The 17,928-nt window shown below is 33.9% G+C and overlaps 1 protein-coding gene across 1 annotated transcript in view; it reads right to left on the bottom strand.

Moving 5' to 3' along the window:
• LOC123553974 (uncharacterized) overlaps window positions 1-17,142 on the bottom strand; it is an 18,156-nt gene extending 1,014 nt beyond the window's left edge. The window contains exons 1-15 of the mRNA XM_045343774.2: window positions 16,959-17,142; window positions 16,340-16,542; window positions 15,809-15,941; window positions 14,341-14,507; window positions 13,820-13,959; window positions 12,647-12,797; window positions 12,187-12,340; window positions 11,367-11,488; window positions 8,239-8,347; window positions 3,811-3,989; window positions 3,386-3,498; window positions 2,399-3,145; window positions 1,906-2,056; window positions 421-589; window positions 24-121 (exon numbers count right to left, since the gene is read on the bottom strand). Coding sequence (XP_045199709.2) covers window positions 24-121; window positions 421-589; window positions 1,906-2,056; window positions 2,399-3,145; window positions 3,386-3,498; window positions 3,811-3,989; window positions 8,239-8,347; window positions 11,367-11,488; window positions 12,187-12,340; window positions 12,647-12,797; window positions 13,820-13,959; window positions 14,341-14,507; window positions 15,809-15,941; window positions 16,340-16,542; window positions 16,959-17,021 — 2,699 coding nt within the window. The 5' untranslated portion in view covers window positions 17,022-17,142. The remainder of the gene's footprint in view (window positions 1-23; window positions 122-420; window positions 590-1,905; window positions 2,057-2,398; window positions 3,146-3,385; window positions 3,499-3,810; window positions 3,990-8,238; window positions 8,348-11,366; window positions 11,489-12,186; window positions 12,341-12,646; window positions 12,798-13,819; window positions 13,960-14,340; window positions 14,508-15,808; window positions 15,942-16,339; window positions 16,543-16,958) is intronic.
• Between the last annotated feature and the right edge of the window lie 786 nt (window positions 17,143-17,928).

Below are 17,928 nucleotides of genomic sequence, written 5' to 3' on the forward strand. Positions count from 1 at the left end.
CCAAGAATCTGAATTATACCTACCCATATACAATATGCAAAGCTTTCACTATACCGATACCAGCTGCTACAACACCAGTTGCGACACCTGTCAAAATAATCCAGTATTCTTCTATCCACATCTGTGAAAAATAATTTCTCGCTAAATCAGTTGTATTTTAAATACAAGTGAATGACGTTTACAGGTCGGATTTCAGCAAAATGTAATAATTCTACAAGGCAAAACAACCAGTTAATACACTTTTAAGAAAACACTTTCAGTTCTTATCTTTGAGTATCATTAATCAACGAAACATTTTTAAATTTTACAGTAAATGAATTACTTTAACCTTAAACATCCCGCGTAAAAAGTTGATAAATACAATGGTGAAGAATACAGCAACCTTTCTCTGCTACTAAATGGTACATGGAACTTAATTACTTTATCAGACATTGTGCCATCCGTGTGAGCTTTGTTTTTCTTGTCTAATGGTATAAAATGTAGAATTTCGACAATTTCATCAGTAGGGTAATATTCAAATTGTTTTGCTATAAGTTCCGATGACAACAGCGTACCGTCGCAGAGAACTGCAACATACAGAGTACTGGACCTAGAAAGATACCAAGATTTTCAGCAACAACTGCGTATAAGTATTGAAAATAAAAGGCAGCGATCAATTGAATATAAAAGTGAAATCACAGCAAGATTTTATATATTCAGAACACCACTTGTATATATATTATTTATTGTAAATAAATGTTTTTTATGTATGGCTGTGAGACTAGGTTACTTTTTATATATGCGTTGGGCAGTATAATTTAGTGCAGTTGGCCTTCTTATTAGCCCATGGGTGGTCGTATCGGCCAAAGGCTGAAGGCCAGTACGACTTCCAGATGAAAAATAATAAGGCCAATATGAAATCGGTTGATTTATTATAATTTCATTATTCAGTACATTTAACCAATTAAAATTCTGCATTGACAATGCACAGGTGCCCGTCCAGTCTTGGTGTCTATATGCGTGCCGCCCCCCTAAAAAAAAGTTTAAAAAAAAAAAAACCGCTTTTAATCCGAAAACGAAAAAAAAACTGAACATTTTTTGCCCTATATATACTCATATGGAAAAGGTGCTTGTCTTGCCATAACGCTATGGAGGTTTACTAGGACACGCCGTGGATTATCCAAAATGTCCAGTTCAGTACCAATAGAGGCTACCCTGCTGCAATTTACACATCATGCATTTATAAAATAGTAAACAATCTTATTCTGCCTAGTCAACAGCATTAAATAACTTACATTTAAATTCAAACAAGCCAACATGTCTGGACACTTGCAAAATAACAATGACGATCGGCCATTTTGATTCAAAACGAAAGTAGAAAACCTATCCAGTTCTTGGCGTCTTAGAATTTAAATGTAAGTTATTTAATGTTGTATACTAGGTAGAATAGGATTGTTTACTGTTTTCTAAATGCCCGATGTGTAAACGGCAGCAGGGTAGCTTGCATGCTACTGAACTTGACTTTTTGATTGTTCCACAGCGTGTCCTAGTAAACCTCCATAGCGTTACGGCAAGACAAGTACCTTTTCCATATAAGAGTATATATGGATTTTTTTTTTTCAATTTTTTTTTCGTTTTCGGATTAAAACAGTGTTTTTTAATTTTTTTAGGGGGCGGCACCCATTTGGGCATCAAGTCTGGACGGGCACCTGTGTGACAATGTTTTCTCGTTCTGGCCCTGATTCTTTCATATTAGTCCTGATCTGTTTCCATATTGCCTCATCTGTTTTATATGATATGCACAATTTATCTAATATTGTGTCCAATATGGCATAGTTAAATTATAAAAGGACACATTTAAAATAACCTAGAAAGAACTTTTATTCACTTCCGTTAAAAAGACATTAGGAATCGAATATTTCTCACCCGTTCACGCTGTCAATGACATCAAATAGAATTTTTATGTTGCTGCAATTCCTTGTAATATTTCCTAAAATTTTCTCCATGTTGTCCGTAACATTGTCATCATCAATGAAACTTGGTCTGTGAGCCGGTAATGTTAGCTTTGCAAATAAACCTGAAATTACAAAATGTTTTTTTTTTAATCTAAGACAGGACTCTGGTGTACTTTTAACATTAAAAGCACATTAAAAGCTAAACTGAAACATTCAAAACGTTGTATGTGCATCATTATTCGTATGAAATTTCCACTATTTATCTGTCGTGCTAAACGTTGAATAACTCCAGGGAAAAATATAAATGTATGAATTAATAATTATTTCCAAAACGATGAACGGCAGCACTCATTTAACATTTTTTTATATATATATTTAGACTAAGGCTTGTATTTGAAATCCGCAGAGCAGCTGAATTTAAATTCATGTTACAGTCTTACTTAATGAAGTATGATTGTTCTTACGGTTTTTGCAAGTGTACTCCGCATTGCTGTGATTGTGGCATTCTGTCCCATTTTCACATGACTGACTTTCACAGTGATTCTTTAATTCGCAACTGCGTCCTGTGTAACCCTTCTGGCAAAGACACGTGTGATTTCTAGATAAAGTTAGATTTATGCATGTTGAATTATTCTGACAAAGACTCTCTGAACATTTGTATATCTTGTCGCATTTCTTGCCATGAAAACCATCCTTGCATTTACACGTAAATCTATTATTCGTATTTACACAAAATCCGCCATGAAAGCACGGATTGCTCGCACAATAGTCCACGTGTTTGCACTGGTTCCCTGAAAACCCAATATCGCATGAACATGTAATATTGTTTTTATAGTTAACAGAAGTACCATTTCCACAGCTGTTGAAATTTAGGCACTTGTGTTCATTCATTGACTTACTTGAAGGTAAGTCAGTCATAACAATTCCACTATTGAAGGTATCTCGTTCAGACCTGCGGAAGTTTGTTTGCTCTTGTATCCTAGTTTCACAAAGCCTTCCTGTATAATTTTTATTACATTCACACGTAATATTATGAACGTTACTGGCACATTTACCGTGAATACATGGGCTATCCGACAATCCTAGTTTGCAGTAATCTATCTGTGTTCTGCACATTGGACCAATGTAACCAGGCTCGCATTCACATAGCTTAGTCGTCTCATTGCAATGTCCGTGATCGCAATGTATATTATGGTCATAGTTATGTTTTCCTGCAAAGGAAACCAGGAAGAATGTTTATGTTCACTATGAAAAAAAAAAACAAAAAAAAAACACAACACTGATTTAGTCTTAAAAATATCAAACTTGGGACGAAATATACCATATATGTATATACAGCATAAACATGTAAATTTTATGACTTTTATCGGTTAAATTTCTCCGATAAAAAACTACATAAAATAAAAAGAAAAAGTTTTTCAAAAATGGGAAATGTTTAAACAAATACGCACCCGGTGGACTGCACTTGTCGTAATTACAATCTGGTTGTCCGGTTTCACAAGATTCTTCGCAACGTTTGCCTGTATATCCAGTAGAACACCAAACAAAAAGTCCAATAGTTAAGCTGTTTAAAAAACGACAAAAAATAAATTAATTACATTGACAATATTTTCGAAATCCCACCTGATGACATTGATGAGGCTGCCGCAGAACAAAGTCAGCGAATATTAGCGAACAAGATAATCCCACATCGAACTATAAATTTACATTTTTTTCTTATTTTGTTAATTAGGTAATAAAACCAATTGTATCCTTAATTTTGAGGACAAAAATGCAGTTTAAAGCTTTATACTCGGCACAGCACTTCCTGTAAGTATTTTTAAAAATTGATAACGTATCCTCTTATTCAGATAATTACAGTGCTGAGTTAACTCACCCGAGTCCTTTGATTTTGTCTGTTCTTGTGATTTCTGCCGGCGACAAATGTCTATAACTGTTTCCAGTCACAGATGTTCTAGTATAATTTAAGACAGGAATACGAAATTTCGCAGCTGGATTCTTAACCCCGTTTCTTGTATCTGTTTCTATAGTAATTTCTAATGGTTCTGATACAACCTGTAATGAGATATTGCCCAGTAGTAGGAAAATGGTGTTTCATATCATATATTTTTTTTCATTGGTTCTGTTTTCATATTTATAGTTAAAAAAGGAATTATTTCTCAGTGCCAACACAATAAATATGTGTTTGTTTGTTTTTTGTTTTTGGGGGGTCTTTTTGTTGTTGTTTACAAAGTTGTTTTGTTTTAAAGGTATAAAGACCAAGTGTCTCAATGTTCATTGATAACATTCTTTATCATCATTATTTTGGCTGCCTTCTTGATTTTAAAACGGTTGCCTCAAATTATGTTTATTCCATTTTCTAATCAATTAAATTTCTCTATTTTTTTTACCATATGCATTTTGTATGCTACATAAATGCAAGAGTCTTTTAAAAAATGTTCAGATGGAACATTAAATTCTATTTTGTGTCTTTAAAACTTAAATGGAGATAAATCTCTTGTTATTTTACAAATTAAGTGTAATTTGCTATTTCTTCAAAACAATGACATGACATGAACAAAATCCATTATTTTTAAACAAAATATGTCTAAATCAACCATATTATATTTTTAAAAGGGAAAAATACCATTTAAAGCGTATCTATAAAGACAAAATAAAGAGAGGTTAAGAAATTAAGATATGCATTTACTTCTTGGCGTCATACTAGAATATGACTAAATTTCTTCAACTGTCAGTTTATCATATGAAATAAGTCGATTAAAACAAATCGCCCACAGTTTGCATGTTCATTTCCACCAAGTTTGACATAGAGTGTATGTATGACACTATATAATGATAAAGTGGGTGAAAACAAAAAGTTAGATATTGGCAAAAAAGGCAAGCAGAATGTATTTTTTCTGCATTATTTCAATAGCGTTGCAACGGTTTACTTCCTTCTGCACAACAGTTTTTGGTTATTTATACGAATATCTTGCAAAAATCATATGTCAAATTTGTGACTTTCATTTTCTATGGATTTTTGAGAGAAATAAATTTTCAACTCAACAGAGGTGACGGAAAAGTGAGTTGAAAAATTTCATGTGAGGTAGAATTCTCTCATGTGAGGTAACAATGTAGCTGGCTTACCGAAGATTATTGGTTCCGCACATGCCCATGTCTTTAATAATGCACGCTGGGCACCTCGGACTTTCCTTTACCATTCAAAGCTGGAAAATTGCCATATTCCTAAATTGTTTGGGTGTGACATGAACACAACCTTGTATTGTGTATGTATTTAAAGGTCTACATCACATCGACACAATTCAGGACATATGACAACTCGCTAGCTTTAGTTGTTGAGGAAGACTCACTGTGTACCTCCAGACATTATCATTGTCTCAGGCGTGTGTAGAACCGCTGACCCTCTGCAAGCCGGCTGTAAGGCTCACATGAAGACCTGAATAGGACTCGAACCCACAGAGACTATGATACCAAAAATCTTAACCACCTGGCCACAGAGGAAGCTTCTTAAATGTACTAAATGTCTTGACCAATTAGATTGTCAAAAATAAAGCATCACTAAATAGTAAATTGAACACGAACTTTTACATTTTTGAGCTATGTAATGTAATATTCTTTGAGTTTATTATTAAAAGCTCAGATCTATGGAATTTCACACAATACTTAAGACACCTTTGAACGCAGTTGCTTGCCATTTCTGGGGGAAATAAAGACTTCTCTAATCATCTCTATATTTGTGTTTCCTTTCACTATGATTGGTATATCATTGCAGCAACCCCGTCACTCATGATTTATAAATAGGCTTTAAATAAATTGAATACATTGTTATTTCTTTTACAGAATGACCGTATTCTACCATTTAATAATTAAATTGGATGTCTAAGAAAAGAGAAGATTTTCTACCTAAATTTGATTTTGAAAAAAAAGTTTCCATGTATTAAAAATCAATACTTAACAAAAGCTTCATATAAATGTAATAGACTGAAAGTACATCTGCCCTGGCCGGAAATCGAACCCGGGACCTCTCACACCTAAAGAGGCGCTATAAAAGCTAGCTCAATAGCAAGGAAGTATAAGTGCACCATTATACACTGACGAGATATGCAACGCAACAAACATATACCTGTATATATATTTTACTACAAAAAAACATCACATTAACATGTTCAACATAAGCATATTTTTTGTTGGATGTAACGTCGCACCGACACATGATTGGTCATATGGCGACTCTCCAGCTTTAGTGGTGGAGGAAGACCCCAGGTGTCCCTCCGTGCATTATTTCATCACGAGCGAGCACCTGGGTAGAACCACCGACCTACCGTAAGCCAGCTGGATGGCTTCCTCAGATGAAGAATTCAACGCCCCGAGTGAGGCTCGAACTCACATCGATGAGGGGCAAGTGATTTGAAGTCAGCGACCTTAACCATTCGGCCACGGAGGCCCCTCAACACAAACATATCTCGATACTCTATTCCCATTGTGGTAATTTTATGGTCTGTTGTACTGATTAAGGTTTCGATGGAGGCCTTGAGAAACAAAAATCAAACAACACCAAATCATAGAAAGAAAGAGTTGCTTGACATGAAAATTGAACAGCATGTAAAACATGTATATTACTTTACGAAACAAGTGTCAGTATACTGATATAAACATTGAATTCCGGAAAAGGGCTGCCTAAAGGGGCTCCACTTCCGGACAGTTAAACGCCTTTAAAAACTCACCATTTTCAAAGAGCAGTTACACATGTTTGTTTTGATGCATTTGCAATAGCGTGCGAGTGGTGAAATTTCACGTAACAAGGTGGAACATAGTTTTCAGCAATTGTTTATCTTTTTTTCTTTACAAATGGCATTCATTTTCAAAGGGAGACAACTTCTTCTCAAAGATTACTTAAAATAATCGGAAAAAGGTGTTTCCCTTTGAAGATGAATGCCATTTGTACTTAAAATAATCGGAAACAGTTGTCTCCCTTTGAAAATGAATGCCATTTGTAAAGAAATAAAGATAAACAATTGCTGAAAACTGTGTTCCACATTGTTATGCGAAATTTCACCACTCGCACGCTATTGCAAATGCATCAAAACGAACACGTGTAACTGTTCTTTGAAAATGGTGAGTTTTTAAAGGCGTTTAACTGTCCGGAAGTGGAGCCCCTTTAGGCAGCCCTTTTCCGGAATTCAATATTTATATCAGTATACTGACACTTGTTTCGTAAAGTAATATACATGTTTTACATGCTGTTCAATTTTCATGTCAAACAACTCTTTCTTTCTATGATTTGGTGTTGTTTGATTTTTGTTTCTCAAGGCCTCCATCGAAACCTTAAATTTGAACACAATGGGTATAGAGTATCGAGATATCTATGTGTTAAACATTTGAAGGTGATGCTTTTTGTAGAAAAATATATTCAGGCATATGTTTGTTGCGTTTTCTTATCTCGTCGGTATACTCTACCCTACAGGTGGCAGTAGCTAGGATACAATATGGGTCCATAAACCATATACACTTAAATATATTACAATTTTTATGTTTTCTAAGGAATGAAATAGAGCTACTAAATAAAAAATAATCATTTTGAAAAACATTTTGCACCTGTGACAATGAGCCATTAGACTAATGGCTCATTGTCACAAAGTGCAAACTTTTTTCAAAATGGCTTTTTTTGTCATTTTTTCCTCGTAAAACGTTATAATTGTAATGAATTTAAGTGTATAGGGCTCATGGACCCATACTGTATCCTAGGTACGTTACTGCCACCTGTGCTCTACCCTACTACATAAACATTACATTACAACCATACAAGCCTTTACCATTTACAAATATAAATTTGTTAGTCTTAGTAAGAAAAACAGTTAAATTTGAAAGCTACTTTATACTTATTAAAATGCGATTGCCATTCAGAAATTCACGGCGTCCGCCATACTGATGACCGATGTTATCAACGGGAGTCCTTAGTAGCTGACACATAAGCTTTCATAAAAATATAGGGCCTAACTGTTCAAATTATAGGTAGACAATCGACAAGATTACAATTCCGCTCAGACTACAAACGAAAAAAAAACAACAAAAAACATGGTCTTCCCTTGTTTCATGAGTGTTTTCAAACCATATGCGCTAACCTGTACTTTATACTGGAATTATACAATCATGTTATTAAAGCCTACCACTTAAAAACGAAAACTTTGGGGCCATAAGATCAGGAATCATTGCTTTAGAAAACATCAAGTAACGCCGTATTCCTATGGAAACATAGCCTTACTAAAACAGGTCTATAAGTTGTGTCTTAATAAAGAACACATACAGCTGGGTATTCGCTTATGATGTGTTCTGTGTTGTTTTGTTTCGTGTTTTCCAGTCCCCTGAAGCAATAGTTTAGGCCACGCTCGAGAGACACTTTCCAAGTCGTTACGCTGAAAATGAAAACATATCATATCTACATTTTAGAACAATAGACGTCTAACGTGTCATAGCTTCAACAAATAGTGTGTTTTCTGAACTGCTATATCGTTTTAGGTACACTCGATAGCGTTGTCACTATATTTGGTACTTTGGGACTGTGGAGTCCACCCAAGGTTACTTTATGTTCGAGTTCCACTTACGCAGGTGCTAGGGGGCATGAGGCGATGTCAACATTCCATTAATAATTACCTCTAATGAACAGACTCGGCCAAACCAACTTATATATTTTTTCTGCTTGCATTATGTGCTTTCAAAGTTTTTTTTATTAATGTTATTGATAAGATGGCGTAAAATGATTATAATACTACAACTGAAACTCGGTATCTCGAAATTCCGAAGATATATTCAAATTCGGCAAAGTTCCTTTTACATGCATATATTTTCAGTTTCTATATTGAGATGAAAATAAAGTCCAACCAGTCAAATTCCTGTGTTTCTGTCGCGAGGCGTCGAAAAATTGGTTGCCTTAAAAGGCATAGAGACACTAAACAGAAAAACGCGGCGTTAAAAAAATGGCAGTCGCATAATGGCGGATACAAATAGTCCTCAGATGTTTTTTTGCCCTGTAGAGCTATTTTCCTTATTTTCTTTGCATTTCTTTTTGCTAAAATCACATGACAGATCTATGCTTGACATGTACGTAGCATTTTCATAATAAAATAACAACATGACAAAATATTTCATGAAAACTTAGATCATACACCACCACTATAATTTTGGGTCTCATTTTTAGCTAATTTTGCAGTTTTGTGTTTGACTGAAAATATTTTTCTTGCATCAAACATGACCCCCACTTTTTCTTTGATTTTTATTTAGTACTGACAATATTCTTCAAGAAAATGTAAGTTAAAGACATATAAAATGGGTCCTGATGTGTGCTGCGGTCATTAGAAATAGGTAAATTTTATATGGAATAAAGAAGAACAGCTTTTAATAAGTTATAACCTATGGCATACAGACACTAAATAGAAAAACGGCGCTAAAAAAATGGTAGTCGCATAATGGTGGATACAAATAGTCCTTAGTGTTTTTTTTGTTTTTGTTTTTTGCTCTGTAGATCTATTTTCCTAACTTTCTTTGCATTTCTTTTTGCTAAAATCACATGACAGATCTATGCTTGACATGTATGCTGCGGTCATTGGAAATAGGTCAGTTTTATATAGAATAAAGAAGAACAGCTTTTAGTGTCTTATAACCTAAAACTAGGTAGCAGGATGTTCGCTTATTTCCCTTCGGGGCTTCATCACGATCCTAGATATATCTGGGATCACGATTTTGCTACTCTGCAGACAGCAAATCCGGACAGAAAATATTATAATTCAGTTTTTAGTCTAATGATTTAAAGAGATTTGATTACGAAAGTGAGAAAGTACTTGCTAGTATATAGTGTGCAATCAGAGCGAGTTATCATTTTTTTAAAAAAAGTTTTTTCTTATTCCTTAAGACCAATGTGAATGTGACTGTATAGCAATAATTTCCGAAGAACAGCTCTACACACTGAAGAGCGTCGACAGAATGCGCATGCGTTCCAATGACCGCCCCTTCATCGTATTTCAAAGGATGCCGACACATTTTTATTAGTCAAAGGTAGGCGGAGAATCCGACACGACTTACTCTGCAATTCTTATTGGTTAAACGTAGATTTCACACTATGTCAGATAGAGTCCATGAAGAGAATTCTTCGAGAAAAAGAAACCTCGGCCGGTCACTCCGCTACGCTCCGTTCCTCTCCCTATCGGTTTCATTTTCACGAAGAATTTTCACTTCATAAACTCTACCTATAACGTGGAAATTCATGTTTCAACATTAGACATTTATTGTCTTGTTCGCTGCTTCCCGGGATCAGTCATGAAGGTCTGCATTTAGTCTTTTAGGTATTTCTATCAAATTTAACCTTGTCTGAGTATTCGGTTTAGCCCCTTTGTAAAATCATATCAAGTTGCATAATTAACCATCACCATACCTTCAATCAAAAGTGCCAATATAGTACCTTCATTGGTTTCAGAGTTATTTGGTTTAAACAGTATTTATTGACATAATTGCAATTGTTACAATTTTACAAATATACTAGCATAGAGGATTGAGTAGGAAGCTATAAGCATTTTTAGAACTGTCTCCTTATACATAATGTAATTTCAACGGTAACAAAATAAATAAACCATCGCGCATGTTTTGCTTGCAGTTTCTTCGTTTATCTATACGGTATATGACCAACAATTTTACCACATTATGTGTAAGTTCAAAACGGGAATAGTTTTGTCAAACGCTTTTTATGGAGCTTGATTTGTAAGTTGAGATCCAAACGGTTTAAAAAAATCTTGAGGAAATGTCGACTTTAGCACATTTTACATGGGCAAAATGGGAAATAATTTTGTCAAAACAGAATCACAGTTTTGGGACTTATAATGTGAACTTGTCGTTCCAATGCAATACCTTTATTGGTTTCATAGATATTCCCACCACCAAAGCAACAACTTAGCCACAAATTTGAAACTAAAATTGGAAATAAAAGGCAGTATTATAGGACTTCTGTATGAACTCTTATTTTGATCCAAAAGGTCTGATTGAAGTTGCAATCAAGTGCGTGGAAAGGTTGTAGAAATATTGAAGGAAATGTCTATTCCAAGACATTTTCCAAGTGAGAAAGAGAAATAATTTTGTCATAGTTACTGGAGCTGGTATGTGAACTTGTTTTATGATCATGTCAACATCTTTTAGATTTCTAAATGGCATCTTTACATGTACCGGTTCAAATGAAGGAAAACAATTCGGAATCAGAACAGGACGGGACAAAGTCATTCCTTTTTCAATGTGATTGGCGGGTGCAGGGCATAAAAGTAACCAGAGTCTTACAAAATAACCAGGTTCTTCTATTTAAAAAGATTCATTATCTGAACATGTATCGCCATATTTTCACGTACATGTAGTTTCTTACGTAAATATGTAAGATAAATATAAAATAAATTGTACCTTTGATTCCTATAATCTATATGTATAGTCGCGTTGCATTCATTGACTCTGCATAACAAGGTCTTCCCTGTTGAATCAACACGAAAGACGTCCAACAATCTATATACAATATTGAGGCGCCCCTAAACATAAAATATATTCAAACTGAATGAACCACATTCTCAGATGATTGAAAGTTTTCTCTTTATCTGGTGGTTAAGGAAAGATATATATATATATAAAGAACATGATCTCTGTTTAGCTTACCATTTCCAAACCATCTCTTGACGACCTTTAAACAGTTGTAGTCGCCCTTAGATTTACGGCTAGCCGATTTACTATACAGGAACTACATGTACTTAGAACTTAGAGACATCTGTTTAAATTTTAGAGCTATCAGTTTCAGATAAAGAAATATCTATCTAATGCCAAGAAAACACCACATTTAAAAGATAGCACGACAGTAATACGAGCTATGTATATAAAGCAGTTTGGAATATTCTCTTTTCGTTTAAGAACAGTATATTTCATAAAAGAGGACAGAAAAATAACGACTAAAAAAGAAAAATGACTAATTTTATACATTTAGCATTTTCGCGTAACAGGATATCACCTAAATTATTTAATAGATACTCTTTGAGAGAGAGAGAGAGAGAGAGAGAGAGAGAGAGAGAGAGAGAGATTTCAGTCACAAAATTAGACAGAACTGTTTTAGAATACAGTACCCTCAAACTAAAAAACACCGCTATAAAAAACACTTTCCACGTAGTCACTAAATAAATAGTAGAAACATTTTGCCATATAAGTCTACTGATTGGAAAGCCGCCCGGCTGAAAGATACCTTTTTGATTTTTATAGTCTCGTCCAAACGCTCGACTTTATTTCCGAAGTACTGAAGAATTTCAGAGCTTCTCATGTAATTCAAGGCATGATGAACTTCTAAGTCAGTGATGGGTTTCTGGCAGTCTCCGCTGAATGCAACTCTTAGTATTTCTCTACCGTTATACATTTTAAAAAAAAATATAACGGAACATATGACAAAGCTGTTCTAATCCTAAGTTTACTTTGGGATATTTGATAAACAAACTAACACACAATAAAATCCATTATATTGTCATGAAATATCTAACGTGAAACAAAAATTAGCTTCAAAGTTAGCAACGTATTAATGGCTGCAAACATGCATACAAATGAATGTGAAATGTAAACTGTGACACTAATGAATTAATAAATAGGAAATGAAATGCTATTTTGTACTTGCCTCTACCAAGTAATGCTGTCATTTTGAAAAGCGAACTTACCTTTCATATCTGACGTTATCTATTTTCACGTTTACCGTATTAGCAGCCATTAAACAAACTTTGTCAACCAAAAACAACACTAGCCTTTTTTTAAGAGAAGGTATTGTATAAGAATATGGGTCACTGGTGAAAATGTTTATCACTGAGGATCCTGAAAATAAAAACCTACTTATTATCAAGTATTTTATTGTATGTTACTGGCATTAAGGTAATAATTAATATCCTTAATTGTTTTTATATATAAATTGTGTTTACAGAATGACGTTATTGCTTCATTTTTTTTTTAGAATTCATGCAGACACTAACTTGCACTGCAATACACAATAGTTTTGCAATAACGTCATTAAATGAACCACGAATTTTAGAACTAATGCTTTCCAGGCTTGATATTCGTTAGAAAGCTTCGGACTACTGATCCAAATCGTTTGGTCCCAAATTTAGTACTCGCAAGAAACCTAGAAACACCTTCAAATTACCTGACTGACATTGCAAAAAATTGTAGTGACTACAGAAACAAATGGAAGCAAAAAACGCCTCCGTCAATAGATAGGTTAATAATTAAAAAAAAAACACTCATATATACATATATATGTAACGCCGCAGCTGTCTTACGTTAGATGAAATGGCGTATGTTCTTTATTTACATTAGCATCTTCTCAGGATCTGCTTTGTCATGTTAATTACTTGTTATCCAGGTTACTTGCAATGCTGCCATGTCTAATATCTAATAAATGCACTACTTTGTCACTGGGCACAACACTGTGACATGATAACATGGCTAATTAGCATAATTAGATACTATCTGGATAAGTAAACGTCACACTATGACTTGATAACATAGCTTTGTAACATAATAAGACACTGTTTTTGAAAAGGTAGGACCACACTTTTAACATGAAAATATAGTTGAAAAGATAATACATATATGATAGCATGTTACTTTGAGAAAATAGGATGGCCTTTTACAAAATAATATGCCTTTCTTACAAGATAGTACATACACTAAACATACGTCTGTGTGACAAAATAATACATACATTAGACATGACATTGCAAGGAAACATGATAGCACAGTAAGAGAGTAGGTACCACTGTAACAAAAGACGATAAGTCATTTTCAACTAATATAAGACAGCTGCGGCTTTCCATACATCTAATATAGTTATAACAAACCATTGCTCTTGCAATCAAGAATATGTTTTATAGATCTATTGACAATATCTGTGTGATGGAACATATCTGGTTTCATATACTGACTGCAGTTTTCGCCATAATAGTTGGATTCACAAAACACACGTATACCAATAGTTACACTGTAAAAAAAATGAACAAGTTAATAGCACTAGTATAATACTATTCAACAGTTTCAAAATGTCTTAGTATCAATGTCTAGGAAAATATATTAAACCTTTTGTATCATAATTGTAACATAGTTCATTATTTGTTTTATCATTAATTTAGTAGCCTTCACTTAATATAAATGTTACGGCTTATTGGTACTTAGCAATATAGCTTTATCTACAGTAATATTCCGCTTATAACTCTTGGTCCAGATAAAATGTACAGGAATGTCATTGTTTTCAGTTGTGAAATGCAAAAGCGAAACAGAGAAAAACAAATCAAAGCAGTTTTCTCTCGGTCGAATTGAAGCAATAGTTTACTGTACATAAATATGAATATGCTAGATCGGAAACCTTGCACATTTAGTGAGGGTAACCAGATGCTGTTGGCTTGTCCAGAAATCTGTATCAACTTGCATCTTTAGGTCACCAGTAAATATATCTATAAGATCACCAGCAAGTGTTGCGTTGTTGTTACCGGGCGTGTCATCATCTATCATATAAACTGTAATTTTCTCTTCCTAAAACGTAACACAAATATACTTTTTGACACTCCTTTTCTAGATTGGCCATTTGTGTAAAGCCAAAAATCAAACCCACATCAAATACGGCGTTACTTTAAAGTAACATAATGCCTTTGCTTAAGCTCAGGCTGTTACACATTTTCGTAAAGGTTATGAACATACATAAGTTTTTTGTTAAATCCTATTTGCAACTATTGTTGTCTCTTATATCTTATTGCCCAAATATCGAACAAAATACAATACTTTATTTCATTGCACATATCACCATGGAGTTAAAACTGGAGCGTGATAAGTTACAAATCAGCAATGGCCTAAATGGGTCTGACCTTCATCGCGATAATTCAGTAACGAAAAACTAATACCAATTGTTTTATCTATCGTAACTGAACTAATTGCTTTCGATGTAATTAATGGGTATTTGGTCGGAAATCAAATACTGCCGCTAAGCAGTTTATTGTTGTATTAAAAATCAACTCTGTTTCAAGATTTTGGTCTTGAAGACTTTAAGCTAGTGCTAGGGATGTTACACATTCCATTAGGTTTCATGAATAATCAAACCGAGTGTGTTATAATTTTGCTTGGTTGCATTCTATGGATTTTCTTACAGATTTTATCTATCAACAAGAGTTGTCGCTAGCATTTGGAGATAAAAATGTAGAAGATTTTCAGCATAAGGAAAAACCAATATCATATTATGTTTTCAGTGTTCATTTTTGCAAGTGACAATTATAGATGATAATGTCGACATTCCAGCTTTTCACTGTGGAGGAAGACCCCAAAAAATCTCCTCCGGGCATTATTTTATTTCAGGCGGATACTTGATTGAACTGCCGGGCTTCCGCAGGATGGCTCCTCCCCCTATAAAGAATTCTATACAACCAAGCGAGATTTCGAATCCACATCACAGTGGGCAATATTCGAATTAGGGAATGTCATTACTTGGAGTCCCAAATCGCCCCAACCCCGACCTCTTTCAATAAGGGAGATCTATTGAAGATATAGCGATGTGAATTTTACGGTCTGCACATATTTTATTGACATATATTGGCCAGGAAGTCAGACTAAATTTCTTTCAGTTGCTGCTACGTTGTTGTAAAATGTGCCAAATAATTATCCATGAAAAGAGTTATACCTCACGCAGCTACAATAGATATATCATTATTTAACGTTACATCAAAATCGCACAGTTATACCTAACGCAACTGCTCTTGCTACATATATCATTATATCACGTTATATCAAAATCTCACCCCTATTTTAACATACGAAGGTAAGTGTTTATTTTTTTCATTACTTACCGAATTCCATGTTGTCAGATTAAAAACTGGAAACTTTATATTTGTTGCTTCCCAAGCTGAATTAGTATCTTTTAATACTTCTGTCGAATTTAAAAGTATGCCTACACAATCCTCTAGGCTTTGTCCAGTTACACTGCAATGCAGTTTTCATCAAAGCCGTATCAGGTTTGTTTTATGAATTTCGTCTTAGTATGATGAAATAAAAGTATCGACTGAAGCCTCGACTTTTATATTTTCTTCGACTTACCAAAATAAATGTAAATCTATAAGACATTAACTTAAATGCCCCTGTTTAATTACAGCAACTTAGAAAAGACCTTGCTGCAGAAAAATGTGGATAAAAAAGTAGACAATCGTACTTTTGCTTTGATAATTTCATTAACTGTGTCCCAGAAGAAGAACAAAGTCATATTATGCATTACTTATGCGAAAAGTTAAACAAACACACTTGAACCAACGAAAATAATTTATATGCTTATAAACTGCTTAAGATAAATGACAAATCAAAAATTCATACTAAGTAAATATTACCTGCCAATGCAGACTGAAAATCTTACATCGCATGTATCCCTGGCATCGCAGTTACTGCTTTTGCTCAAGTCGCAACATTTTCTCGTGCTGCGCGTAGAATATTGTAGGAAACTCGTGCCAGAAGGGTTTTTAAAATGAAGTATTTCAACAGCGGCATGGATATGTCCTTCGGATAATTGACTGGCACTCGTACCGGCACTTTTCTGTAAAATAGTTTAGAGAACTATCATCTTTTTCCTTCCAAATTATTTCAGTCGTCGATTGATATAGACACGTCCATATTCATCCTCTAAGTATTGAAGAATAAATATTTTACTTGATACACTTAGACATGTAACGATTACTGAATGCATAAAGGGAAGTAATTCCATTAATATGCAAATTTGTAAACCTGTCAATTGTCATTGGAGTAAGATGACAGTATATAAGAGCGATAAATCACCTTTGGTGATGAGCTAGCTTTTCACCGACGGGATTTGTGTGGCACTGAAACGTTACAGACATATAAGTAACATATAAATACTGAAAATAAAGAAACTTAGGACGAATCATTCGAACTACTAAAGAAACGTCTATTTTTATTGTCATTAAAGTAAACATTATTAAAAAGACATTTTACCTGAAAAACGGAAAGCAAACAGAGGACGGCAAAACTCTTAAAAACTTCCAGAGTCATCTTCATGGCGGCGACAAAATTTCGGATGAAGGTTATTGCACTCGTACAACACTTTTTATCTAATAAAGATTGTTAATATTGAAAACAATGTGTTCAAACAAGATAAAAGATTATCATAAAATTTGATCAAATCATATCACTTTTTGTTTTATTATCGTTATTAGTATTGTTAACAAGTGTCATACGGATATAACCGTAAATAAAACAATATACTATAAATGAGGGTAAAGCGGGCTTATCTATTAACGTTTCAATTATAGGGAAGTACGTTTCCTTTTCTGAAGAAAGCATGAAACTTTACATATAACTATTTTAAAGTACTAAGTATGCTGAATCCAAAAATGGAAGAGACACACGGTTCATCGACCTTACTTTAGCCTAAGATGAGGACCCAAAAAGAGACCCATGATTTATACATTTAATCATGCATTTTTGAAAACTATTTCCAAACAGTTACTGTATGGCCTTAATCAGTCATTATTCTTGACACAATATTTATTCAGTAACATTTTATACAGGTTGATAGATAAGTCCCAGACAACTGATATGGAGTAGGCCCTATAAAAGGGGAAATTGTTAAAAAAAATCTCATTTATATGATGAATTTACCTTTAAGGTCATTTTAGTAAACAGAACTCAGTTAATGCATTTTTTTTATTTAATGATATCAAAACATTATTTAAATATTCTTTACACATTGAGGTTCATTAAGGGTATTTCATAAAACAAGTCACATAGGTACATATTTTGTTTTAAGTCAAGGTTATCCAAGTAATAGTCTACATTCCTGTTCAGTTCACTTTTCATTCTCACATCAATTTTACTGTAATTTGGGTACTGACCTGTTAGATTTTACTATGAAAAAAATACAAAACAAAAATGTATTGGTAAAATAGAGTTACATTCAAATCAG

The sequence above is a fragment of the Mercenaria mercenaria genome, chromosome 7 (genome assembly GCF_021730395.1).
Source record: "Mercenaria mercenaria strain notata chromosome 7, MADL_Memer_1, whole genome shotgun sequence".
NCBI classification, from domain to species: domain Eukaryota; kingdom Metazoa; phylum Mollusca; class Bivalvia; order Venerida; family Veneridae; genus Mercenaria; species Mercenaria mercenaria.